This window comes from Pseudophryne corroboree, chromosome 6, assembly GCF_028390025.1.
Source record: "Pseudophryne corroboree isolate aPseCor3 chromosome 6, aPseCor3.hap2, whole genome shotgun sequence".
In the NCBI taxonomy this organism is placed as follows: Eukaryota; Metazoa; Chordata; class Amphibia; order Anura; family Myobatrachidae; genus Pseudophryne; species Pseudophryne corroboree.
Genome location: NC_086449.1, coordinates 525196502 through 525223617, shown reverse-complemented (window position 1 = coordinate 525223617; position 27116 = coordinate 525196502). Strand labels below are relative to the sequence as shown.

Sequence of the window (27116 nt, the reverse complement as noted above, 5' to 3'; positions counted from 1 at the left end):
CTTATACACATAATGACACACATAGTGCCCCTTACACATATCCCGCATATTATTAATACATTTATACACATCACACACATAATGCCCCTTACACATATGCCGAACACTATTGTACAACCAACCCACCGGCACACAGCACTCACACGGCCACTAACACTGTGACCTCTGCCTCTGCTTGGATACAGATGTGTCCTCATACATCTTGTCTCAATACGCCATGCAGCAGATGGCCATGCAAAGTCGGGTGTCCCTTTATGCCAAAAAAAAGGCAATGCTATATGGCTAAAAGATAAAAATGATATGTGGCATGCCTATAATATGTGTGCGACTGTAGCTGTATCTGCATGCGAAATGTTACATTACAGTGATTTCCAGGAATACACTGTAACGTAGCATTTCGTATGCATAGCCACAGTCACACACAGAATATAGGCATGCCGCATATCATTTTAATCAGCAAAAGCTGCTTGTGCCCTTAGGCATTACAAATGCCCTAGGCATTTTCCTAGTTTGCCTATGCCTAGGACCGGCTCTGATTATGACCACCTCCTACAGTTAACGTCAGCAGAGTGTAGCCCATGAAGTACGTCACGTGATGTGTGCTGGCTTGATGGGTATATAATGTGCAATAGGCCATCTGCACACCTATAACTTGTTGCTGTCATGGGTAAAAGGGGCGATTTATCAGAGCTGCAAAAAGGGATGATTATTGGCTTTTTAGGCCTAAGGTGGCAGTATTTCTGAAACAGCGCAGTTTGTGAACGGTTCACAAGCCACTGTGGTGAAAATGTATATTGACTGGACAAATGGCACCATTGCGAATAACCGATGTGGAAACTGGAGCATCACGTGCCATTGATGTGAGAGGCGAACGTCAGCTACGAAGGTGCGTGACGGACAACCGACACACTACAGTGGAGCAGCTCACCATCAAAATGAACCTGAGGGCTATCAGACGTGAGTCTAAAATGACAGTTCTGCAAGCCCTGCTGTGCATGGGGCTCCACAGCAAACGGATGATCACTGCACCTATGCTAATGAAGGTGCATTGGCGGAGAAGGCTTCAATTTGCACGGATGTATCGGAATTGGACCTCCGCTGATTGGCGAAGGGTTGCCTTCTCCTATGAATCACATTTTCTGCTTCGTCAAACGGATGTACATTGGCGTGTCATGTGAGAAACATGCTGGAAAAACACAAGCTGGTGGTGGCAGCGTTATGGTCTGGGGAATTTTTCCGGTGGCATTCTCTGGGCCCACTCATCCATGTGGAAGGCACTCTCGACCAAATTGGTTGTGAATCCACCCTTGCAAATCACATACACCCATACATGCTAACTGCCTTCCCTGAGGCGGATGGGATCTTTCAGAAAGACAATGCGACATGTCACACGACTAGAAATGTTTGACAGTTTTTGGACGAGCATGACCAAAACTTCCAAGTACTTCCCTGGTCCCCTAATTCCCCGGACTTGAACCCAATTGAGCATCTGTGGGACCACCTTGTTTGTTGTGTTCGCGCTATAGATCCTCCACCATGCACCCTCCAGCAGCTGTGGGATGCACTGCTGTCAGCATGGCTCCAGATACCTGTGCCAACCTGCCAGCACCTTATTGAGTCACTCCCAGCCCATCTAGCTGCTTTCTGTGCTGCACACGGTGGTTACTCTGGCTATTAGCTGGTGGTCATAAAAATGTCACTTGACCGTTCATTGCTGTAACCAGTTCTTATAGGGTTTTTTGTGACAAATTAAGGTGGTCAGGGTTAAGCCAGCATATTGCCTAGAGAAGGCCTAGCCAACCTGTGGCTCCCAGCTATTGTGAAACTACACATCCCAGCATGACCTGCCACAGTTTAAACCTTCCCTAATAGTAAAACTGTTGCAGGGCATGCTGTAATTTGTAGTTGCACAACAGCTGGAGAGCCACAGATTCTCCAGGCGGGTGGTAGTCATGTGACCGCCGGTCGGCAGACCGACAGTCACATGACCTCCTCCGTGAGCCCGACAGCTCACTATCCCGATGGTCGGCATGCCGACCAACAGGGACTATTTCCACTCGTGGGTGTCCACGACACCCATAGAGTGGGAATAGAACCCACTCGCCCCTCCCCGCAGGGATCCCGGCGTCGGTATGCTGCCGGGATCCCGGCGTCGGTAAGGTGACCGGCGGTCAGGAGACCGCCGGTCACCCGTACTACACCCCTCCAGGCTTGTCCTTCAACATTATAGAGTCTTAATCCATTTCTGATTCTGGATGTCCTCCAGAGAGATTTTGAAAAGGAGATAATCTGCCAAAAATTCTATGTGGAATTGCTGCTTTAATAAATCCCTACTATATTTGGCTGAATAAGACATTTAGCAACAAATGATACAATGAAAATAACAGAGAGGACCATATTATGAGCTGTTATAATGAGGAACATCTCAGTTGTTGTTTGTAGATGGTCTTTTTACAAATTCCTGTCTTATGTGTGGTCAGATGACAGGCACTCTTTTTTCCCTGGTAAGGTATTTATTAATTAAATTGATTTGCTTAATAATTAAATTAAAATACCTCTGCTTAATATTGCACTTCAAAGAACTGCTCAGGCCAAGTCAAGCTGCTCATAAATCTCCTTACACCTCACTAATCCTGGGCACTTCTGGTGTAGCAGTCTATGCTAATAAGATTTATACTGAGCTTGTAGGTGTTACAAAAAATGCTCCTTTGATTTGTTCAGCAATGTTTATGCAGAGACACTAACAAGCAAATCAGTTACAGGAGGTCAGATATGTGTAGCAGTTGCATTGTACAATGACAACACTGCCACCAACTGGCTCAAAGAGTGGGAACACTGTGAATAATTCGGGAAGCAATTTTTAACATAGGTGTAACTTGAATTCTAATAATCTTACGTTAACAAAGCAGCATAATTAATTACTACTGATATAGTTAGACCCCTTTTATAGATTTTGTAATGTGATACATAATGTTTTTTTATGTAATTATAAGTCCACAAAGTTAAAATACATTTCCAGCATTGCATAATTCAAATGTAAGGGAAAAGATGAAAGAGCACATTTTACCATAATGTACATGAAGTAATAAAATTGATACAGGTTGTTAATTAAACAAACTGACTGTATGCAGTTCTTGGCCAACAATTAGTGTAAAGAAGAACTCTAATATGGCTCCCAGCAGGTCCATCATTCACGGCTGCTTAGTTATTGTTTATTTTATTTTTATTTATTTTTTAAAGAACAAAACACAATAGAGGCATATTAAGTAATTCATATAAATACTGATAATCTGGATAATACAAGTTATAGAACACGTAGTGTACTAGCTTGAGAGTATACATTTTTGCAAAAATACACCTACCTATCTGTCCACCATGTATACAGGCAAGTGCCAGAGTAATTTATTCTTTGGGAAATCTATATATACAGATGCTTCCTACAAGCATTTCAGATGGAGGGAGAAGTCACAACCAGGGCTGTCTTACTCTTAACAGTGGTGTATGCCAGTGTGCAAAGTAATGGACTGGTGCCAGTACCCATCCCTTAGCAGTAGGGGTGGGGGGTGCTATCAGCAGAAGCAGCTTTGATGTCCCGCAGTCGGGAGGGGATGTTCTATCTTCTCCTCAGCATGTAGGACCTGGAGCAGAAATTTCTGCTAATTACTCCATTACTGCACAGGCGGTGGGAGATGGGGCAGGATGGAGAACACTGTAGAAGGGGGCACTGTAGAAGGGTGGTAGGGGGTGTTTAATGTGCAGGGGAGGGGTGAATAGTGGAGTGGGCTTAATATTCTTCATTTTCCAGTGGGAGGGCAGATTGCTTGACTTCAGATATCTCCAGTTCCTGGAAATTGATTATTTAGCTTTCAATGGGATAAACAAACTAGAGCGTCTCACCTTTCAGGAGGTTTTGGTGACTTGGGAATCAGACTTCAGGAGCCAGAGCAATCCACCAACAAAAATATAAAACTGCATACCATGTGTGTGGAGCTGCTGGAAGGCTGGTATCTCTGGTTCTGGGGAAAGTAGAAACAAGCAGGCAGTCCCCACCGAAAGGGGAGAGTCTCAGCTTTTGTTGTATACCCTCAGACCACTGCTTTGAAGTCTCCAGTTCCCCAGGGCCGATTATCAAAAATCTGGTAATACTGTAAAAAGGGGACCCTCTGCTATCAGCCCGGGGCCCTTAAACTGCTGGGGACCTTGGGCAACTGCACATTGAGCCCATACGAAAAGACGGCCCTGGTCACAACAACGCTTTAGTCCTGGCTATAATCACTTTAAGACCACCCACTTCATTCAATTTAATTTCTTCCATTTGTGGGAGGAATCAGGATTTATACCCAACCACTAACACTCCCACCCCCAATGTAACGTTTTCATTTCAAATATTTAGAAAGCAGTTTTTTTTACCTGAAAATCCACTATTGTATTGTGGTACATGCAGCAGTATGTGGGACACACTTATCAAATAGTCCCAGCAAGGCAAAATGGGTAAATGGTGCAAGAGAAATGTGGGCACTTCAAATCTAAAGACATTGTGCTCCTTCCTCCTACACACCATGCTTGCTGAGATAACTTCAGTTTAGGTAAATTACCACTGTAGTACAGGGGGTTACTTTGGGGCTGCTGCAAAGCCATAGTTTATTTGTCACTGTTTTTTCCCCCTATGCTCGGACCTAGACTGCAGGCCAGAGCTTAGTGTAAGGAAGCCCCACAAGTGCTGGTGGCTGTGTTGAGGCTAGCAGAGGGGTGTAGTGGCACCATAGCATTTCAGTGGACAGGTCCTTGCTCCTGATGCTGGAGGCTCCAGTGGATGGCTGCAAGAAAAGGACTACATCTCCCACATCCTGGGAGTAGTTTTGGCATACAGACCAGGTCAGGTAGAGCAAATGTGGCTCACTAAGGCCACAGTAGGAACTAAGGGGGGTAGTGTACTAAGCAGTGATACAAAAGGAGAAGGAAGCCAGTGGAGAAGTTGCCCATGGCAACCAAATCACCTCAGTTGCTCTGTATATGTTTATAGTATGCAAATTATAAATGTTGCGTCAATGCTGATTGGTTGCCATGGACAACTTCTCCACTGGCTCACTTCTCCACTTTTATCACTGCTTAGTACATGTCCCCCTAAGTCACTGAGGTAGTTCCTCCTCCTAATGCACTTTTAGCCTACAGGCTTTCAAACGGCATGTAGAACCCCACAAGAAGCAGCAACCATCTTAGGAGGTACAATGCTTGGAGGGGTACTCCCATCAAGGGGACTTGGAGGGGTACTCCCATCAAGGGGGTATCCTTCCCTATATACCTCACTACTTTGCTGGTACCTCTGGTATTACTCGACCGGCCCATCACTGTAGTGTTCATTCTGGACATAAACAACTTAGAGACAGATTTTCACAGTCACCAGTATCATTATCACGGGGAAATAGTCCCTTCTTCCAGAAATCTTTCTCTAACTATTGAAACTGGACTGTGTTACAGTCTTCCTGGTTGCTTTGAATGGCAATGCAGAGCATGGTACACAAACCTTGCAGAGCTTTTTTACCACGGACCTTTTCTTCACCTGAGTTCCAGCGGCTGGCTTTATTGGCATGGTTGGGGATTTGGTCAAGATTAATGGTGTCCCCAATGCTGAGAAATACAGGCAGGTACTTACCGATCATGCAATACCATCAGGGAGGCGTCTGATTGGCTCCAAATGTATTATGCGGCAGAGCAAAGACCCCAAACATACAACCAATGTCATTAGGAATGATCTTCAGCGTAAAAAAGAACAGACAGTTCTGTAAATGATGATATGGTCACCACAGAGCCCTGATCTCAACATCATTAAGTGTGTCTGGGATTACATGAAGAGACAGAAGGATTTGAGCAAGCCCACATCCACAGAAGATCTGTGGTTAATTCTCTAAGATGTTAGATCCCTGCCAAGTCCTTTTAAAAACTGTGTGCAAGTATACCTAGAATAATTGATGCTGTTTTGAAGGCAAATTGTGGTCACACCAAATATTGATTTGATTTAGAGTTCTTTTCTGTTCATTCACTTTGCATTTTGGTAATTGATAACAAATAAACTATTAACACCTCTATTTTTGAAAGTATTCTTACTTTGCAGCATTTTTTCCACACCTGCCTAAAATTTTTGCACAGTACTGTATATATACATGCATACATACACATAGTATCCACTACTTGTCTCACCCCACTACAGGGTGCAAGCTCTTGACAGTTTGCTTTGCAATAACTTACTTGTGTGTTGGTTGAATCTGCATTTAACCTGCGTCCACGCATATCTGTAATTGTGAAAGCTTGTGAACTCACATGCAAGGATAAAATAATCCTCTGTGTGCATATATAATGCTGACACAAATATCAAAATGTTTTGAAGACCCACAGATATGTTTTCTATGGCTCTAAACCAGTTTAAATAGCCAAAGAAAATATGGAATAGAATCTTTGTTATTTTCCTCAGTCAGCTTACTCACAACATCATGGCTAATCTGCAAGCCAATGGACAGAAAGATAATTGCTGGAAGTCTACTGGAAACAAGGACCAAGCCCAAATAGCCAATCATTGCCAACCTTTTGTGACCACAGAAATGACAACTAAAAGAACAATGATGTTTCATGGTGTGCTATGACAACCATATCTGCCAAGTGATGACCAATTGCTACAAATTCAATATCTTTCAAAGTTTCTTTTCCATTCATGAGGAACTCCAGTTAATAATAAAATTGGTGGGAGAGAGGACGAAAGCAGATAGAAAAGGTGGAAGTTTAGTAAATGAGGGGCAGATTTATTAAGCCTGGTGAAGTGATAAAATGGAAGGTGATAAAGCACCAGCCAATCAGCTCCTAACTGTCATTTTTCAAACCCAGTCTGTAACATGGAAGTTAGGAGCTGATTGGCTGGTACTTTATTACTTCTCCAGGCTTAATAAATCTGCCCCTCAGTTTTTAAACCCATGATAAACATCAACTAAATACTCTAGGAACAGGCATGAGCGGACTAGTGGGAAGAGGAAAGAACATCCAATGGAGTGAACACCGAAAAGAGAGAGTTCAGTGGAGATAACGCTGTAAAAATATTGCCTCTCCACTGCTATGACGGTCACCAGGGTGAGAAGTGTGGATAAAGGAGAGCCATAATAGAAGAGTACAGCAGGGGAGGTGGTGTCAGAGGGGAATCCAGGTTTTTAAAAGGACTAGAAGATAAGAATGAGGAAAAGTTTGCGGATGGCTGTCGCAATATATAAATATTATTCCCCTGAGTGGAGTACTTACAGAAAACACTGTAGTTCATGTGACATATTCAGTCCTACAATTCAAAACCATTGTTTTATAGAAAGATCTAGCCTATGGTCAAGCAGGGGATTGTGCTAATAATTGTATGGGAAGGTTTAGCAACAAACAACCAGAATAAATTCCTAAAAAATAAAATGAAAACACTGCAGCAATTATACTTTAAAATGGACAATAACATATGAGTAAAGTCTTCCTGAAAAAGAAACCCTTTTAATTGTATACATCAGGAAAGGCTTTACAATACACATTTCTCTGCTACATTCTGTTTACGGCAAACATGAAAATATCATTATAAGAAAATGCTTCGAAAGCGCATAATGAATCCAGTGGATGAACAGACTGCGGGTCTCACCATCCTTTCTGTTACATTGTAAGTGTCATTACATGGCTCAGGTTATAGGAAAGGAAGAGAATCTCGGCTTAATGGGAAATTATGCGTAGAACCTGTAGTGCCCTTAAAGCAATTACCTGTTTAGTTTTGTGGCTATTGATCCTTTTGAAGTAAGAATGACTAATCACAAGACAACGCAATGCGTCTATTCTTTACTTAGACACTGGCACAGTCTCTTCGACCAGAATACACTAACATAAAGCCATCATATGTGAACTATATGTATTATTAACCTTTACTAATATAATCCCATCATATCAAGCAACATGTTCCAAACTAGTATACTTAAGGATATCCACCAACTTGGAGATTGTGTATGTGTGTGTTGGGTGGGCTTCCAGTTCCACTCATGCATCAGGTCCCTGAGAAGTCTCAGCAGAGCAGGCCTGGGACCTTCCAGAGCAATTAGGAACTGTTATCGCCTGGGATAGCTTTCAATGCCACTCGGCTGCCACGGCAAAATATAGATAGAAATCTTGGTGAAAAGTTATCTTACTGCCAATAAGCGGCAGTTAAAACAAAATAAAGTGACTCTAATGTCTGGCATATCTGATATTTGTATAAACATTTACTACACATTGGGTGCTAAGCATCAGCATAACAAACTACTGTATATACCATAGTCTAATTAGGAAAAAAAAAAAAAAAAAACATTTTGTAGGAAAAATTAAGAGCCACTATAACTTAACAGCAAAAAAGGCAAATACCAATGAATGATATATTTGTAGACTTGGTGAAAAAAATCATAGAAGAAACATAACAAAGGCTACCTTATCGTTGTTATTTGAGTGGTCCAACGTGTCATACACAGGTAAACATTCCATTAATTTCCCATTAGGTTCACAGTTCAATTGCACCTGGCCTTGGCACTGAGAATGGCATGTGTATTTACAATCTGAAAGAAAATAATATTCCTCATGTTAAATATTTACACATGCTTAACAGAATATACATTGTATAATATGTTCAATGTCTACTTTCTATATTGTAATATTTTTATTATAAAACAATCCTCCAAGAACACACATTAACTATGCTATATGAAACATATACAGTATAATCAAATTCTTTGAACCGGTTGACGAGGCAAAAAGTGTCAGAGGAGTAACGCAAAATATTCTTTGCAGGTGATGTGAGCTTGGCCAAGGGGGGACACGGTGGGTTTGCTGAGGGCATGATATTTGCCATGGAAGAATTAAGGGGGTCATTCCGACCCGATTGCAAGCTGGTTTTTCGCAGCGGTGCGATCGGGTCTGAACTGCGCATGCTCGCGAATGCAATGCGCAGGTGCGTCAGTGCCCGGCGCCGGGAAACGCCGGGCAGCGTGTGACCTTATGAAGAAAGCGATCGCACAGCCGATCCCAAGGTGACTGACAGCAAGAAGGCATTTTTTGGTGGCAACTGACCGTTTTCTGGGAGTGCTGTGGAAAACGCAGGCGTGTCCAGGCGTTTGCAGGGTGGGTGTCTGATGTAAATTCCGGCCCCGGACAGGCTGAAGTGATCGCAGTGGCTGAGTAAGTTCAGAGCTACTCAGAAACTGCACGAAAACTTTTTGCACAGCTCCCCTGCACAAGCGATCGCACTTGCACAGATAAAAAACACTCCCCATAGGCGGCGACTATCTGATCGCTGCAAAAAACTGCTACCATGCGATCAACTTGGAATGACTCCCTAAGTCATTCAAATAAAGCAAAGTAATGGAGAAAGAGCATTTGTCTGGATTCTTCTTGCTATGAAGACGAGCACACTGCCATTTCCATTCTGCAAAATCACTTGCTTTTGTAGTATCTCAGACCGGGTGGGTCTCTTACTACACTGATTGGGTCTGATTCTGAGTCGGACCATATGCTAATGCAAGTAATCATAGGGTTAATGCGAGGACTTGCATGGATTCTGATGGGAAGCCACCTCACCAACTGTCTTTCTGTCTACAGCTACAACCATGATCATTAGTAGTATTAGCGCTTCCACCTGCTCTATGCTGGGTGCTAGAGATCCATTATAACCAGGTTCCCTTCTCTGTATTCGCCATTCACAACAGCAGGACGTATCGCTACAAACCCACAACACTCATGATCTCTTGCATGCGTCCAAGGCGTTGCTGCCCAGTTGCCACCCATTTCGCACGAAGAGTGATCTGTCCAACATCCGTCCGACTCATGATCAGCCAGAGATAGGCAAACAATAGGTACATTTGCTTCTGCGCATGAGCAATTTGGTGGACAAAAGTGTTTTAGTTCACCCATGCCTGCTCTCTTGGTGTCTCTGTAATAGAGACTCAATGTAATTGCCATGTGGTAAAGAACACCTGTCTTACTCCACACATTTTACCAAAATATGTCTGCGTCCTGTTGGGTGATGTAATGTTGCTCTAGGTACTACCCTACATACCTGGCGGGACTATCACAAATTGGCTTTCTTCTGGAAACGTGCAATGACCAGCGTCGTGCGGTGAGGTTACAGTGGCTGGGGAGGCACACATGGGGATGGGTCTGAATGCTGGGAGCCTGTCTCACCCCTACTCACTAACTCTCCGCTCACTACACTGAGCAACAGTGTCCATTGAGTCTCCTACCTGCATCCCTTCTCTTGCGGCTGCTGACTGAGGTCCGACAACGGTAGTGGCTAGATCCTCTTCAGTAACTGTGGGAAATACCCTCTGACAGGGGGAAGAGCAAGGTGGCTAGCAGTTTCACTATCCAAGTCACCATCTATTTCCTTTACCGAGCTTGAAGCGTGGAGAGCGAAGCGAGTCTGCGAGGTACACTTTGGGTCCCATCTTCTGAACCTTGCTCCTCCCCCTTTTGTAGCGGCTCAGATAGTATTTCTCATGCTTCGCTGAAGAGGACAGTCTCAACCCTCCGACTACAGTGCCCTTCCTGGTCACATGACACATTCAAGTGTCCATCAGTGCACAAAAACAGCCCCCACACTCCGATGTATGCCTCTATTAGCTCCCTTTCTGTGCAGCTTTACGCCTGTGGTGTGGCCCCGCCCCCAGCTCTGCAAAACAGTGTCTGACTGCAGAACTGAGGTAGAACTGTAGTTGCCTCATATCTCCTCTCCCTACAGCTCCAGTGTCTACACAAAGCTGGTGAGTGTTAGCCATAAAAAAATTACAATAAACAAATACGATTTTTATGTTATAAATATCTTCTTTGTATTATTCTAATTGTATAAAATCTCAGGAGTTTGACAGGGAGTATGACAGCCTCCCCTGACAGCACATCCCTGGTAAAGACACATCAAGGGCCTGATACAGAGATGGCTACTACGGTGTACACTCTGGGCTATCTGGGTTTTCTGAATATTTCCTCCATGCGCAGTAGCAAATAATAGCTCAGCTATGTGCATATCAGCATTGAGACTATGAATCAGGACCCAAATGAGGTCCAGTGAATGCATACGACGACTGACTATGGTTTATTGTTACACACTCAACTGATAATTGCCTATGAAAAAAATCATTACTCAAACACCATGATATGGTTAAAGCCCTGGTGCCAATTCACTAGCACTCACCGCTGCCGCCTTCCATTACGAAACTGATTTCATCACATTGATATCATTATGCCAATGCATGACTTTGCCATGTCATCAGTGGACACATTTTCTGACACCTGGTTTCCATGGATAAAACTCCCCTAGACTGTGGCTTCTGGCATTACCCTGAACTATGGTTGCTGTCATATCCCTTTAATCAGGAACATTTATGAATTACACAGGTTCTGAGGATGGCTGACTTCGAGTCTGTGTAGTTCATATGTGTCCCTGATTAAAGGGATATTATAGCAACCATAGCATTAACCATCATTTATTTTTCTTGGAACCCTGTGGAAACCATCAATATGCTCTTATTTTTGCATCACACGCTTTCCAGAGGGTTCCCCATTCCCACTTCCCCCTCATACCCTTCATGACCTGTTTCTCTCCTTCTTACTCCACTTATTATACACTATTGCCTCATTAGCTACAGACATTGGTCCTGATCCTGTATTGGACAGAAAGTGGCCACAAGTGGGAACAGCAGAAGCAGTTAAGATTTCCTACCCCATGCTAGAGCCAGTATCGGCAAATGGTTCCTACAACCACCCTCTTTCCGTTTACAGATGTCATTACTAGTGTCAGAACTGACATCAGCCCCATGCTGGATGCAAAAGATCCATCAGACAAACAGGCATGCCTTCTCCGTACATACACCTCACACTAGCACAGAAGTCTGGCTACATGCCCATGTCACTGCTACAAGCAGACCTTTTCAGTGCATTCACAAGGTAGCCTCCTAGTGGCCACAAAGAAATGCCCATTATACAGATGGAGAGATCTGGCCAGGCAGGAGCAAAACACTCACTCTTGTATCCTCACTCAAGCTACATATGATTGGTGGGGTGCATGCGCAGTCTGATAACTGCAAGAAGCGTCCGCAGCCAGAAACTCCTGTTCTGGATAAACAGTTCTTAATTTGCTGGATCCCCTGCAGTGGCGTAACTACTGCCCCCGCAGACCCCGCTGTGGCATGGGGGCGCCGCCACTTTGAGTGACAAGCTTTGGCTGTCAGCTAGGCTGACAGATAGATTGGCCAGCCAATTATACAGAGGTGAGGGAGGAGCGGCTTTGAGGGTGGGCGGCTTTATTTATATATCAGTGGACAGTGTGACTGAGGGAGGGTCAGGTCAACAGCTGTGTACGCCCCCGGTCCCAGCATGTGGCAAGACCGAGTACAGAGGAGAGACTGGCGACGGACGGAGGGTGCACTGTTTGTGCAGCGTCCTCCTGCTGCTGCCAGAGGGGCTGGAAGCAGTGGAAGGAGTTCATTGCCGCCCGCCCGCTGTCTTGGTATGTGCGTGGCTGCGCGCGGCTGTCACTGAGCAGGGTGAGCTCCTGCGCTGGCGCTGTGACCTAGTCCGGTCCGCCCCGCCGCTTGGGAAGACATTGCCGCTGGCCGCCTGCCCGTTGCTCACCCTGCCCAGTGCCCTGATTAACAGCCGCGCGCACTTACCAAGAGAACGGGCGGCAATGGCAATGCCGTTGCCATTGCCGCCCTCTCTCTTGGTAAGTGCGCGCGGCTGTTAATCAGGGCACTGGGCAGGGTGAGCTGCGCTACGGCCTAGACTAGTGTTGTTGTACATATAAAAGTTTTTTTTTGGGGGGAGACAGCCAAATATGCATTACAAGAAATGGAAGCATTAACTCTTCAGTGGTCATATGACTGTACATAGCTGTCTCAGTGCCGCAGCCCTATTGGCAGAAAGCATACTGTAGTTATCTAGTGAACAAAATCTGCCCCTAGGGGTCACTACATATTATACTATGGGGAATCCTCTGCAGGTGTTGATCTTACAGATTCTGATTCAGCATAGACACCTTCACGTGTGAACACGGGTCATGTGAAGGTATTTGTCCTGATTATGGTGAAGCAGTTGAGCTTTAAACTTTTTAATGTATAACGGGCATTGTGGTGCGTGCAGGTTCATCCCTTTACTAGTGCCAATGATGGGGGGGGGCGGAGAACTTTTTGGCTTGGGGGAGAAAAAATTCTAGTTACACCACTGATCCCCTGAGCCAGGAAGGTATTAAAACTCCTGTGTAGGAAGGTGGTCTCCCCCTTCCATGTGAGTATGGAGTCATGGTGAAGATCACGGGTTCCGTTAGATTCCACACCTCTGCACTATCAGTGCTAATCTCTCACTGACTAAAGAGAGTACACATCCAGCCTGTAATATGACACTATGATAACCTTCTGATAAAATATGATATGCATTCAGTCCAATGGTGAAGTCATACATAAATGTAGGTATGATGTGATACAATAAAAAAATTAAATCTATATAATAATCCTACAAGGTCTGTCCCAAGGCAGATGACCGCAGTGGGAGCAATAACGTGTGTAGCGCTCCTCTTCCCGCCATTAGCTCCCATTTCAGGGGACACAGGAAAAGCGACAAGACCCACTGAAAACGGAGTCAGAAACACACTGTGGTCAGGGTAAGTGTAAGGGGGTAGATCTCGTGACCTGGCATTCACTGGGTCCAATATGCTACTAATAGAAAAGACCTGAAACTCAAAGTGATTATAAGGGTACATTTATCAGCAACAGAATACGTAATACAAACTGTAATTGACTTCAGTGACTATAGTGATTATATAATGATAATAAAGCCAACTTTACTATAGTTACAGAGAGATCCAAATCTGTTATTGTTTTATTCTAATGGGATGCAGTTATTATCCCGGCTGTCACGATCCCGGCGTTCAGGAGACCAACGCCAGAATCCTGACAGCTGGTGAAATGCCACCGGATGGAATCCCGACAAACACAGGTTATTCCCATTCGTTTGGTGGGCCCGCGCCACCAACCGAGTGGGAATATAACCTATGGCCAGCGAAGTGAGCCATTTGTCCCGAAGCCAGCAAGGGGACTAGCTGCCGGTATTCCGACAGACGGGATGTCGCTGTCGGTATACTGACAGCTGGCATTCCGTCTGCCGGGATATCATATGTATTCCATTCTAATGAATTAATCTTTTCTATTCATATCGCTGATCTAACATTTAATCATTCTACTCACTTTCATTTGTTAAATAAATTATCTTTCTACTCCCATCCTACAGTATATAATAAAAGGCTAATGGAGCTCCTCACCTCGATGGTGTCTTGGGCGCCCATGGCCAGTAGATGGTGCCTGACGGAACAAGTCAAGTGTTGCTCTGTTCGGGCACGCACAGCCTCCGGCACTGACATTATTGTTGTGTTGCGCCGTTATTTGGACGGGTTGGTAACTAGTTAATATAAGAAACTAAAACATAGGGCGGTATACTATTAAACACTGTGATTTACCGTACAGTAACAACAGGCTTTTTAGCCCGATAATACTATTGGGCTATCCAATTACAGACCATGTGGTAAATAAACCGTTATTGGGCAATAACACATGGGATCCGGGATAAATTCCCGATCCCATGTGTTATCGGCCAAAAACAGGTCTCGAGGGGCTGGTTATCGGTGATTCTGCTTTGCGTGCCTGAGGCACATGCAAAATCCCCGGTAAGTGTCGGCTTATGGGTCTAATTAGCCCCAGGGGTTAATTACAACAGCTAATTAGATACTGCCCAAAGTACATGAAATGATTTTAACAAATATCTCAAAGTTCACAGTATAAAAAAATTAAAGCCAACGTCTGGTTGCTATAGGCACCTTGTATAAGATGTGTCGATGTGCCATACAAAAATATTAAGCAGAAGAAAACATTGTCAGTGTGTAATTTACACATTTCCAACTTTCATTGTGTAATGTACAGTAATTAGAAAATAAAGGTAGAAAAAGAAGGACAGGTAGGGGAGAAGAGTGCCTTACTCAAGTATCAACAAGAGATAAATTACACACACTACGCCTACTGGGTTTGTAGTGTGGAGCGTAGAATGGATTTATTTCCATGTGAAGGTCACTATAATAGGACAAGATCACATAATAAGTATAGAATAATTGTAATAATGGCACTCAATGTATGTATTTCATTCACAGCCAGTACAGTCTCACTATTTTGTACCATGGTTATTCTCACTGGTGGGTCACTACTCATTGGTACACACTTTGCACCAGCCCCAGCAATCGGGACTATGGATCTGTCTGTCAAAGCAGTGGAATAGCCTCCTCATAACAAGACTGGCCCTATAGCAGGGATTGGGGTAGGGTGACCGGCAGACAGGAACCCGGTGGTCAGCATACCGACGCCTGTATCCCAGCCGCCAGGATGCCAGCAGGGGGGTGAGCACAACGAAGCCCCTTGCGGGCTAACTTTGCTCGCCACACTGCAGGCTCGGTGGTTCGCCACAGGTTCTGTTCCCACTCTATGGATGTCGTGGACACCCACGAGTGGGAATAACCCTGGGCCCCCTTCCGGCATCCTGGCGACCGGAGTCCCGGCGTTGGTATGCTGACCACCGGGATCCCCACTGCTGGTCACCTGATTACATCCCTATAGCAGGGTAGTAACTGCTATAGAAGCATACGCTTATGGGATCCAGCATTAGAACCTTTAAACTCTAAAGGGGGGTACGTACACATGGAGAGATACGTGCTTAAATTCTAAGCAATCTGACCAGATTGCTTAGAAATTAAGCACGGATCTCGCCATATGTAGGATGCTGGCGACATCGATGCGCGGTCCTGCGCGTCGCTATCGCCGGCTCTAGATTTGGCATGCATGCATGCCAAATCTAGGGAGATCGCTCATTTCACCACTGGGTGAAATGAGCAGCCACCCATCCCCTCCCCCTCCCTAACTCAATTGTTTTAAGGGGGGGTACACACTGAGCGATGTTCACTTAATTTCTAAGCAATCTGACTAGATTGCTTAGAAATAAAGAACACATCACTTCGTGTGTAGGGATGCCAGCGACAGCTATCATCGGCTCCCCTACACATGGATTGTGCTGAGCGGGGGGAGAAATGTGTGCTGAGCGGTCTGTGCTAGATCGCTCAGCACACATCTCCCCTGTGTGCGCGGGCTTTAAGGGAGCCAGACAGACCATACACATTTTCTTCTGAGTGACAGATTAGGATTTGCCTTGGGCAATTTCCTATTTACTGACCTCTTTTATATTCTGGCTCATCACTACTATTAAATTCCTGTGCAGAGACACTAAACCCAAAATAAATATGTGCTTATGGGATCCAACAGGGACTATTCTGCTGGTACATGTGAAATTGTCACTCATGTGGCTCTAGGGCCTTGATTTGCAGTGCCTTCAGTTAGCTATGTGATGAAACTGCAAGGAAGTAAAAGCCCCAGAATGCAATGTAATTCTGCTCCAAAAGGAAGTCGTCGCTGGTGTGCTCTTTCCATTTGAGTAAGAATCATACCTCACAATATTCATAAAATACTGATCGGGACTTAATGTACGCGGGTGGGGTGGGGGTGGGGGGGTAGGATTGTACAAGATCACAGCCCCTTATATTACATTATAGTGGTGTGCCCATTTGCCGCCATGCTGGGGATGAGCCCAGCATACTGGCAGCTGCTGGGATGCCCCCAACCTCTTCACTGCATTAAATGGATGCCACGCGCACCCGGGATGGCCATTAGTAGGTTAACCATTGATCGTACCACTGGTATGCCCCTGACAGGGGAATTAGCAATGGTTTCACCCACCAATGGTCATCTTGGCTCTATTACTCAATAGGCTGCAGGCCAATCAGAGGTGGGGGAGGAGCATTGTGGGTCTTATTGGGGGTGGGGCTTGGCTCATTGTCCTGGCACCAAGCATTAAAAAAATAACATCTGAGGCCTCTGTACCGTTGGATCTCCAACATCGATGGGGGAAAAAAACATGTACCATCAGTGGTTAGCCATCAATGGTTGATGGTCAACCATATCACTGACATGTCGCCTTGCATAGTAGAGAGAAGTACTGGTGACAGAGTGTCTCCCAACTTCCCACAGGTGGGACGGCAGGACATGTCCTACTGAAATCGGGATGGTTTATGTCCTTGAGGCAGTTACAGCAGCACCCAAAGAAGTGTGTACCAGTCCAGTAAAAGTTGTCCATAACACAAACTCTACAATAAGTGAATGTTAGTGTTATAAAGGATGACAGGAGGGAGTCTACCCATAGGATCCCATCGGGTCCTCCACTGAACATGTGTCATGAACCTGACTTAAATCTCTGATGTTGTAGTCACCAACCCTGTGACTTACCTCAGCCTTCTGTCCTACAGACCAGGATATCCTTAAGTAATCCCAGAGTTCACTCAGCCTTGCTTCTGAATTCCATGTGGACTTTGTTTCATTCTCTGATTCCACTATCTGCTGTGCATTCAGTATACAGTAGGACTGCGTAGCTGTTGCAGCACTTTCCCCAGACTGAATTAGCGCCTGTGCTGACTCCAGATTACAACAGCGATCTCAGACCAGCTGGTAACTATTTCTAGCTGATCTCCACGTCACCAATTGTAGGCCTCAGTCCAGTCAGCTGACTCCACTGCACAGCAAGGGGTATAAGAGAATCTTCACTGGTACTAGCAAATGTCCTGAATAACGTTACTGATCCTAGCTGCGTTTCTTTGCTCCAGTTCCCTGCTCTAACGTTCTTGTACCGTGCTCTCTGGTTCGGAGTTTGTGGAACTACAGATCCAAGCTCGCTTCAGCAAAAGCCTGTTTCCTCTGTACCTTTGCAGACTGCAGATATCCTACATGTGTTACCACTCTGGTGATTGCTACAGATTACCCGATTCCAGTTAGAAAAGCTGCATACTTCTGCAAAGCACCACTCCATGTGTGTATGCATTACCTCTACACACAGATCTCACAGCTCCCAGCTTTGCTCAGACCTGCTGTTACCATCTTCAAATTGTGGACTGTGGACCCTGTCCAGGTTAGATTGCTAGCCTTGCTAAAACCCAGGTGCTGCGATCAAATAGTTGCCTCCCAGAAATAGAGAAAAAACGCCTACTGCCGAAATTGCAAATGTATCACAATGCGTGTTCTGATCACAAAACCATATGCAAATACCAGAACATCGAAGAGTTTTTCGATCTGTGGCAGGCAACGTCACCCACAATTTGGCATACGCAAGAGGCTGGAAGTGGTCATTGCTGACGTCAGAGACCCACCCGAAAAACGCCATGCCTGCGTTTTTTTCAAACACACCCACAAAATGCCATGTTTCCTCCCCTAAATGCTTGCTTCCTGTCAATCAAAATGCGATTGCGTTGAATAACAATGCATTTGCATAAATAATCATTATTCACGGACGTGCACACAGAATGCCAGTCATTTGATAATTGGCCGGATTGCGATGCGCAACGTTTGGGAACCAACCTTAATAAGGCACTGTATTCAGAATCTCTCACTCAGCGACTAAGAGGATAGCACAATATCTCCTGGAACTATCTCCTGTATTCTCTAGGCTAAGTTCAACGGCTCTATCCTGATCCACCGGATCCAGTCCGGCTCAAGAATTCTAAAGTCATGCTCCAAGTTCCGCAGTTTCAGCCGGTCCAGCAATAGTCCAGGTTCAGACTAGTCAGTCCATCCCGATTCCAGTCGGTTCAGCAATACTCCGGTGCCAGCTGGTTCACCGTATCTCCAGTTCCAGTCTTCAGTGTCTCTCAGCCACAGTTATCAAGTATCCAGTCTTTAGTGTCTTTTAGCCAGTTATCGAGTAACCAGTCTTCAGTGTTCTTTAGCCACAGTTATCAAGTATCCAGTTTCATCATAAGTGTCAGTTGCCTCAGACTTTAGACAAGTATTCCAATCCTACACTCTTGTTCCATCTCTTCATCTGAAGAACCTCCGGTAACATGAACCCAGTTTTGTGACACCATGGTAGTGTTAAAGTCACCAAGTAAGTAATCTGCTGAGGTGAAATTTAACTTAATGAAGGCTTCTATTCAATTACTATCAGAAATTCCGACTTGTCGGAAAACACGTGGATCAGCGGATTAGCCGCAGATCCACGTATTTTGTTAAATTTCGAGGCATTTTCAACAGGTTTTTGTCCCGTTTTCGACAATGCCAATTCGACTTAAAAAAAAGTCGGATTGGCATTGTCGAAAACGGGCTAAACCTGTCGAGAAACGCCCGCAAATTGAATAGTGCAGTGTCGGATCCTCTCTATCGGAGAGGTCCGACCCCAATTGAATACACCCATAAATGTTTTACTGGAATTAGCCTTGCAATATTTCTATTTCCTTTGGCTAAACTGCCAGATACTTTTGAGATCTTCATCATACCAATGTGTTTTGCTCCAATGTTGTTGTGTATTTCAGAACTACAACACATATTAAAAATGACGTGTCATTTAGTTTCGCCCAGATTCGGTCTTGCTTGGCCTCCATCGGAATTACATGTACAGTTGACAGCGTCTTCTATCCAGAATGACAAATCCGACTTTTAGGCAGGAGAAAATGATGGACATTGCTGTTGGATTTCTATTGATGCTAAAATCCAATGTTTATTACGTGCTACTTTTTTAGACTGCAGTCCGACGTTGGTGTCTGTCGGATTGCACTAGACAGCACATCTTATGCTCAGTATATATACCCCTAAGTCTGGTTAAAAATAACACCCCTGCTTAGAGAAAAGGATAGAGGCCACAGTAAAGTGTGTGGATAGGACAAATGTAATGGGGAAATGACAGCAACAGTCTAAACCCTTTAACACAGATGAAACTCATGATGAGTTGGACAGAAATGCAATTTGCACCATGCACTGTGCATGGGCGCCATTATGCAAACAAATGATGACTGCTGCCTGACTGTAACGGGCAGCATGTCTCTGAATGCTGCTTCTGTTAATACTATAGGAATGTAGCTGCTACAGTCTATTTGCATTATTACAGTGATATTAATTGATCTGTTGCAATAAAGCATATTTGCATTTGATGATTTAAAGTGGAAGGCTACAGATGTGTCCTTATACATCTAGCCTCAATATGCCACATAGCGGGAGATGCCTGGCGTGAGTGAGCTGACAGGTCCCGTGCAACTCTAGTACCGCTGGGGGTCTTTTTGCCAAAAATTCATCTTATTCGCATCATTATGTGAATAAGACGCACAAGGAGACCCTGCTGATTATAATTATATGCGGCATGCCTATATACTCTGAATCTGCGGCTTTATCTGCATACGAAATGCTACGTTACCGTTTTCTAGGAAACACTGTAATGTAGCATTTCCTATGCAGATACAGCCACGGTCACACAGAGAATATAGGCATGCTGCTTATCATTTTAGGTAGCAAAAGCTCTTTGTGTGCCCTATTTACAGCATTTTGCAAATAAGCTGTATTTTAATGGAAAATGTTGCACGAAAAGACGCTCGGCACTACCAAGTCACGCCAATGGCATGGTGTGTCTAGAAGGGCTGTTTAACGTGCAGGGAGGCTAGATGTAAGTGGACACATCTGTAAGTATGAGTACTGTTTATAATCTAATTAAGCTTTGCACTTAAAACAATAATCAATGTATGAAAAACCTGGAACTGAATGATATGGTAAAGGAACACTGGCTCTCCTTTTGGCACCAAAATAATAAATAGAGCTGATTTATAAAGCAGACTAGATGCACCATAATTTACAATTGTGTGGTTAGCCAGCCTGGCATGCACATGTCAAGGTTTATGCGTACTCTTAGGTTGCATATAGTACAAGTGTAAACATCACATGAAAAGTGCAACCCATAACCACTTTAGAATCATCCCTCTTATTAAATAAAACATTTTTATTTCAGTAGTAGTGGGACATGATTTCTGATGCTGGATTAAGGATAGCATACCCTCCAACATTTTACACATAAACACTGGTACAAATTATGAAAGGGGGCGTGGCCACGGGTAAAGGGGCGTGGTCACGACCCTTTTGCTATACTTTCAGTGGAAGTTTGGAGAGCTAAAAATCGGTACAGACCATAAACAAAAGGTACTGTACCTGCTAAAAAGTACAGTTTGACGGTATTGGATAGGCATATCTAAGATGCAATATAGTTGTACTATTATGGTATTCAATTACATGCTGACATAGCGATGTACTATAACAACAGCACATCACATCATCACAGGGCTGCACAGAAAAATTAGTGGGGGGGGGGGGGGGGTTTCTATCGTGAAAGCACATCACTCGGCCTGTGCACAATTGGTGGTATAGTGACTTAGGTCCATTAATACTGAACTATATATCGCACATTGAGATGCAATAACCAGTCTGTCCCTGATACTGGTATTCAGCTGTATCTACAGTAAGTAGTATCCCAACAACTTCTGTATATAGAACTTTGTTTGTAATGCAAATATTAATACTACTACAAGGCAAGATCAGGCAATGCCATTTATATCCCTACCAGCCACAACTGACATAGTAACTTCTTCCCCTCTGACACAGTATAATTTTAATAGCCTTTTTGAGCTAATTCACTAAGCCTAAAAACACGGTCAGTTGGTTACAAAGGGAACTACCATAGTGCTTGAAACAGACGACAGCAATGGCACAGCTGCTTCCTGAATCTGCAATGTCTGTTTTAATTTCTGCATGCAAATGTTTCTCCCAGGCATTGTCTATACAAGTTCATTGAGTGTATTTATCTCAGCCATAATTTGTTGTTTGGATATATGGTTGAGTCATTGTCAAATGCAGTTTGCTATTACCGTATATCATTGCACTGTAGCTTACTACGTAAATCTGACTGAACATGAATACAGAAATCAACAAAGGCATCTCTATGTCACGGTTACATGTTACCATGCAGGCTACAGTGTATGTGTTGGAGGTGCAGCTATAAAAATTACTGTTGAAATGTTGACTATGGAGCAGTTGGGTTGTGCTGAGCCAGGGGTCCCATGTTTTGGACTTGAACCTTAGGAATTTTAGAGACCCACCTGGTAACGTCACCTGGCTGTTGTAGGTGGGCCCATATTTTTGTCCATTTTAAATTGCAGAGTTTATTATAATTCTTCTGATTACCAGTGTTCTTAGGGCCTAATTCAGCATGAATTGTAGTTTTGCGAGAAATCGTAAAACTACAACTCATTTCTCTAGCATGCGGGGGGCTGTCCAGCACAGGGCAATGCCACCCCTGCATGCTGGCTCCTCCACCCCCCGCTGAAATGCGAGCGCCTGCAATCTATGTCCTCACGCATGTGGGCAGAAGTGCTGAAATCGCCAAATATCGATATCCGTATTTCTACGTCCCATGCTTACTTAGGGGGTCATTCAGACCTGGTTGCAAGCAGGCGATTTTTGCACTGCTGTGACCAGGTAGTCGCTGCCTACAGGAGGAGGGGGTAATCGCTGTGCAGGGGTGTGAATGCATGTGCAGAGAGCTGCACAAACAAAAGTTTGTACAGTCTCTGCACAGCTCAGGACTTACTCTTCCAGTGCACCAATCCAGCCCGAAGCTGACATTAGGAACCCTCCCTTCAAATGGCTGGACACGCTTGTGTTTCTCCGGACACTCCTAGGAAACAGTTGCCACCCACAAATGGCGTCTTCCTGACGATCTTCTTGCGATCGCTAGTGCGATCACTTTCTTCATTCATCCCGTCGCCGGGGATGACACACCTGCGCATGACCTGATCGCAGCACTGCACAAAAAGAGAGTGTGCGATCAGGTCTGAATGACCCCCTTAGGCCCTTAGTTCTTAGAGTGTGGATACTGCCAACATTCTAGGGAAACCCTCTCTTGCGGCTGGCACCCTTCAATATCACTTTGCACAACTATGGTGAGCTGGACATACATGCTAACATTTGAGCTTCCAAAATATTCCCTCAGAATTCTGACTGTACCCACTACGTCAGGACAGTTGAGAGGTTCGTGTCAGGAAAACATGTAAAAACTTTGATGGAAGCTATGAATGCAAGACATGCTTGATGTTTCTTTAGTGCATGCATACAGAAAGGGTGAGAGCAGGGCAATTCCTTCCTGTGTGACTTACATTAGAAGATCCTATTACAGCTACACACAAAAATATGCTTTACTGCTAATTATATAATACAGTGACGTGCGGTTCTGGAAATGGGGTTAGCCGGTGCCTCCTGAGCCATTTAGCTCACCGCACGTCCCTGATATAATACAAGTTTTTAAAGCCATAGAAAAAGTTATATAAAAAAAAGACAACAGTACGAAGATTTTTTTTTAATTCATCTTTAAAATGAAAAGTGCTAAATAAATAGGCAGATAAGCTAAACAGAAGTCATCTACTTCCAGTGTTAATAGGCCGGGAACTAAGCAAACCTATTTGGAACATGATTACAGCAGTTCATATTTGTGCAACTACAACCAGGACTCTTAATGAAATAAGTGGATGCATTTACCAGACAGCACGGTTATGTTTCTCATGCATTATTCAGTTTAATCTATGCGTCATTGTACAGTATACAGGCAATAAGGTTATAGGAGGTATAGAAAAATAACAGTGATGATTGTGCACATTTCTTTAAATTAATGTATATGATAATAACTTTTATAAAAGTTGACACAGCTTTTGCTATTCTCCATGTATACATTATTTATTATTTGGACATTACAGGGCATTTTTCTGGCAACAACTAGTTGTCTTTATTCAATTCAGATATGCGAGACCTCATCATCTGTGGGTTGTTCTCAGCATTCACACTCATCAAATATAACATACAGTATATCGGAGGAATGCAATATACCAGTATTCCACTTTTTTTTTTGGTACAGTGCATGGAAATATACAGTGTCATAACACTGACCACACTGCAACGTTCTCTAATAGACAGCCCAACCACTAATGATCTCTCCCTGCACATTACATATCCGTACATCTATTACTAATTACCAAAAAGCAGAGAAACATTAGTTGTAATTTATCAATAAACAAATTAAGCAAATAAGGAGCTTCGCCTATGATGCCCCTTGCAGTGTTTATAAACAGAGGAGATTCCAGTAAGCAGCATCCATAGGGCTGAACAGCCTTGTGCTAGCATTCATTATACCTGACAATATTTAATCAGCACACCTACCTGGAGTTTTTGTCTTCTTAACCTGGACTTTGATTTTACTGGATAGCTTGTATATTGCTGTTCCCATCCCAGACAGTGTATGTGGCAGTGAAGCCAGGAAGCTGTGCTGCTCATCTAACAAGCAAGCCCTGGTGATTGTACTGTACTGACTCAGGGAGATCAGGCAGAACACAGCACTGCTGATGCTGAAGAGAGAAGCGCTCTTCCACCATTGTGTCTGACACACAGCAGCATGACCCAGTCAGGTACAGCAGGAAGTCTCTGTAGCTCGCTGTGCTAAGCCATGGAGCATTTGCCTTTCAAATAAATCTGCATTAAGTACGTAATGTAGGAAGTATTGATGTTTAGCAACAATATAAGTCATATTTTCAGGCTCACAGGGTGTATATTTTATACATGAGATTAATACACCACCATACACTGTAATACAACACCGCTTGCCGTGCTTCCCAGAAATGAGATCGCACTACCTGTACTTGCTAGAATAATCAGATGACATTTTCAGCAGAAAGTAGCGCAACCTGATCCCTGGAGCCTACTAGTGACATAGCAGAGGACAGGTTTCCCCTGCCTTGTGTTTCCCGCATATCTAGTAAATTTTAATCAGCGTTACTTGATGTAATTTAAATGATAAAAACTCTGGGGCACATGCAACATTAAGTCTAAGGCTCATTTATAACAGTGCTTAAATGCTGGTGTACATTGCCAAGTACACTTATTTATCCGCCCTCACACTGGGGATAGATCCTGTAAGATAAAGATGTGGTTACTTTTGTGGGATAGCGTGTATAGTTTGGAATGAGTAGGTTGTAAAGCAGGGGTTCCCAGCCATGGTCATCATGGCACATTAACAGTCAAGGCGTTAAGGATATCCATACTTGAGGAGAGGGTGACTTACTTAGTACCTCAGTTATTTTTATTTAACCTGTGCTCAAGCATGGATATCACTAAAACTGGACTGTTAGAGCATCTTGGACAGAGGTTGGTAAATACTATTGTAAAGAGTAAAGACGTCACTATCAAGTTCCGAAGGGCTCTATATAACAAGCAGTGAGTGATACTCCTTTTTTATGTTGTTTTCTATGGAAAAAGGGGCTATCACTATTTCCTAACATTTTTCAAAAAGGGTTACTGCAGAGAAATCATTGATCCTCATGTGGTGGCTTTGTTGACTGCATCCCCAAAGCCTGCTACAAGGACTGTGTGTGTAAGTTAAAGTGCATACACACGGAGTGTTTTTGCCCAGCGTGTATGCACAGCGATAATCGTGAACATCGCTGGCAGGAAAACAGCTCAATGCATACACACTGAGCTATTTTCCCTGTGCCCAGCGATGTTCACTGGGGGTGGGGTGGGGGGGCACTTTCCACAGTAGGAGACTGTGAAAGTGCTTCACTCAGCTGTTCAAACAGCCCGACGGATGGCAGTGGCCAGCGATAATGCGGGAGAGCGCATCAGCGCTCACCGCTGATTGCCCGGCCATACACACTGGCCAAGTTTGAGCTCAAAGTAGCTCAAAATGCCAAAAGTGAGCTTCTTTGATCTCAAAATCGGCTAATGTGTATGGGCCTTTATTTAACAAACCATGTAATGGCAATCGTTTACAGTCTGAGATAAGAACAACAACACTGCAGGATGGCATCATGTCTACTCAAAAGTCCCGCCAATGCCTGCAATGCTCCACCTTAGCATACACAAACTTATCGGCTCACGTATGAGCAGCACCACTTAATACAGTTGTCTGGGATGCGTGTTCTTATTAGAATGCACATACACAATTCCAATGTATGAAATTGCACACAGAGATCTTGTGCCCCACAGGTGTAGTACCGTAAGTGGCATGGGGCCTTCCACCTGAACTCTGTGTGACTGCTGGAGACTCTTTCATGGCCTTGCACAGACCCCCCCAATATTGCTACACATGAAATGGCGGGGGGATGGGGGGGTTCTATATTCATAAATCAAGGCCTATAAACAGAGACATGCTCTAAAACAAAGGTTTAAGTGCCATAGTTTAACTGTGGAAAATAATAAATAGAGCCAAAAACAATTAACTTTGAAGTAAACCGATGGGAAGAGAAAAGCCAGAGATTGAGCGGAAGATCCCTCCCCAGCAGCCTGAATGCTCTTCTTTCCTTTTCTTGCTACCACAAAATAATTCTGCGCATGTGCAGTCCTGCCATCATATTTTGCAGGGTGACCCCATACTTAAAGATATCATTCCTTCAAAACCTCAGTTTATTTATCGCAAAGCCCCAAACTTAAGACACTATCTGGTACGAAGTGCTTTACCCTTCAAAAAACCGAACCCCATAAGGACTTCAGGCTTTCATCGTTGTGGAGTCTGTTTGTGGTGTAGAAACATTAAGTCTGAGAATTCAAAATTTACTGAGGTCACCGTCAATGGAACTGTTTTTAGAATCCGTGACTTCATCACATGTAATACCACAAATGTCGTATACATGATCACATGCAAATGTGGGAAAAGCTATATAGGCAGGACATCCAGATCACTGAAAACCCGCATAGGCGAGCATCTTCGCAACATTCGCAGAGGCTTAACAACTCACCATCTTTCGGAAAATTTCAGAATAGAACATCAATGTTCCACTAATTCCATCACAAACTTCATCGGTCTTATTCATATCAAAGCAACATGGAAGAATCGTAATCTGGAGATTAACCTGGCTAAAGCTGAAATGAAAACTATTTTCAATTTACAAACTCTTGCACCTATGAGTCTTAACCAAGATTTCGAAATCAAGTGGTTCCTTTAATACCTTGTCCATATATTTCCTTATCATAATTCTCTAAATTATATATTTTATATCTATATTTTATATCTATTTTTGTTATTTACACTTTTGGGTTATTTACCATTATCTCATGTAATTTATTGTTTTATTCTTATTTTTATGGCGCCATACTGGAGACAATATGCCT

At 43.9% G+C, this 27116-nt stretch overlaps 1 protein-coding gene across 2 annotated transcripts in view; it reads right to left on the bottom strand.

The window, feature by feature from the left end:
* Positions 1–27116, bottom strand: part of RASSF3 (Ras association domain family member 3) — a 437534-nt gene that overhangs the window by 195487 nt on the left and 214931 nt on the right. For both annotated transcript variants that reach the window (XM_063927543.1, XM_063927544.1), the window contains exon 2: positions 8464–8588. In XM_063927543.1, coding sequence (XP_063783613.1) covers positions 8464–8588 — 125 coding nt within the window. The remainder of the gene's footprint in view (positions 1–8463; positions 8589–27116) is intronic.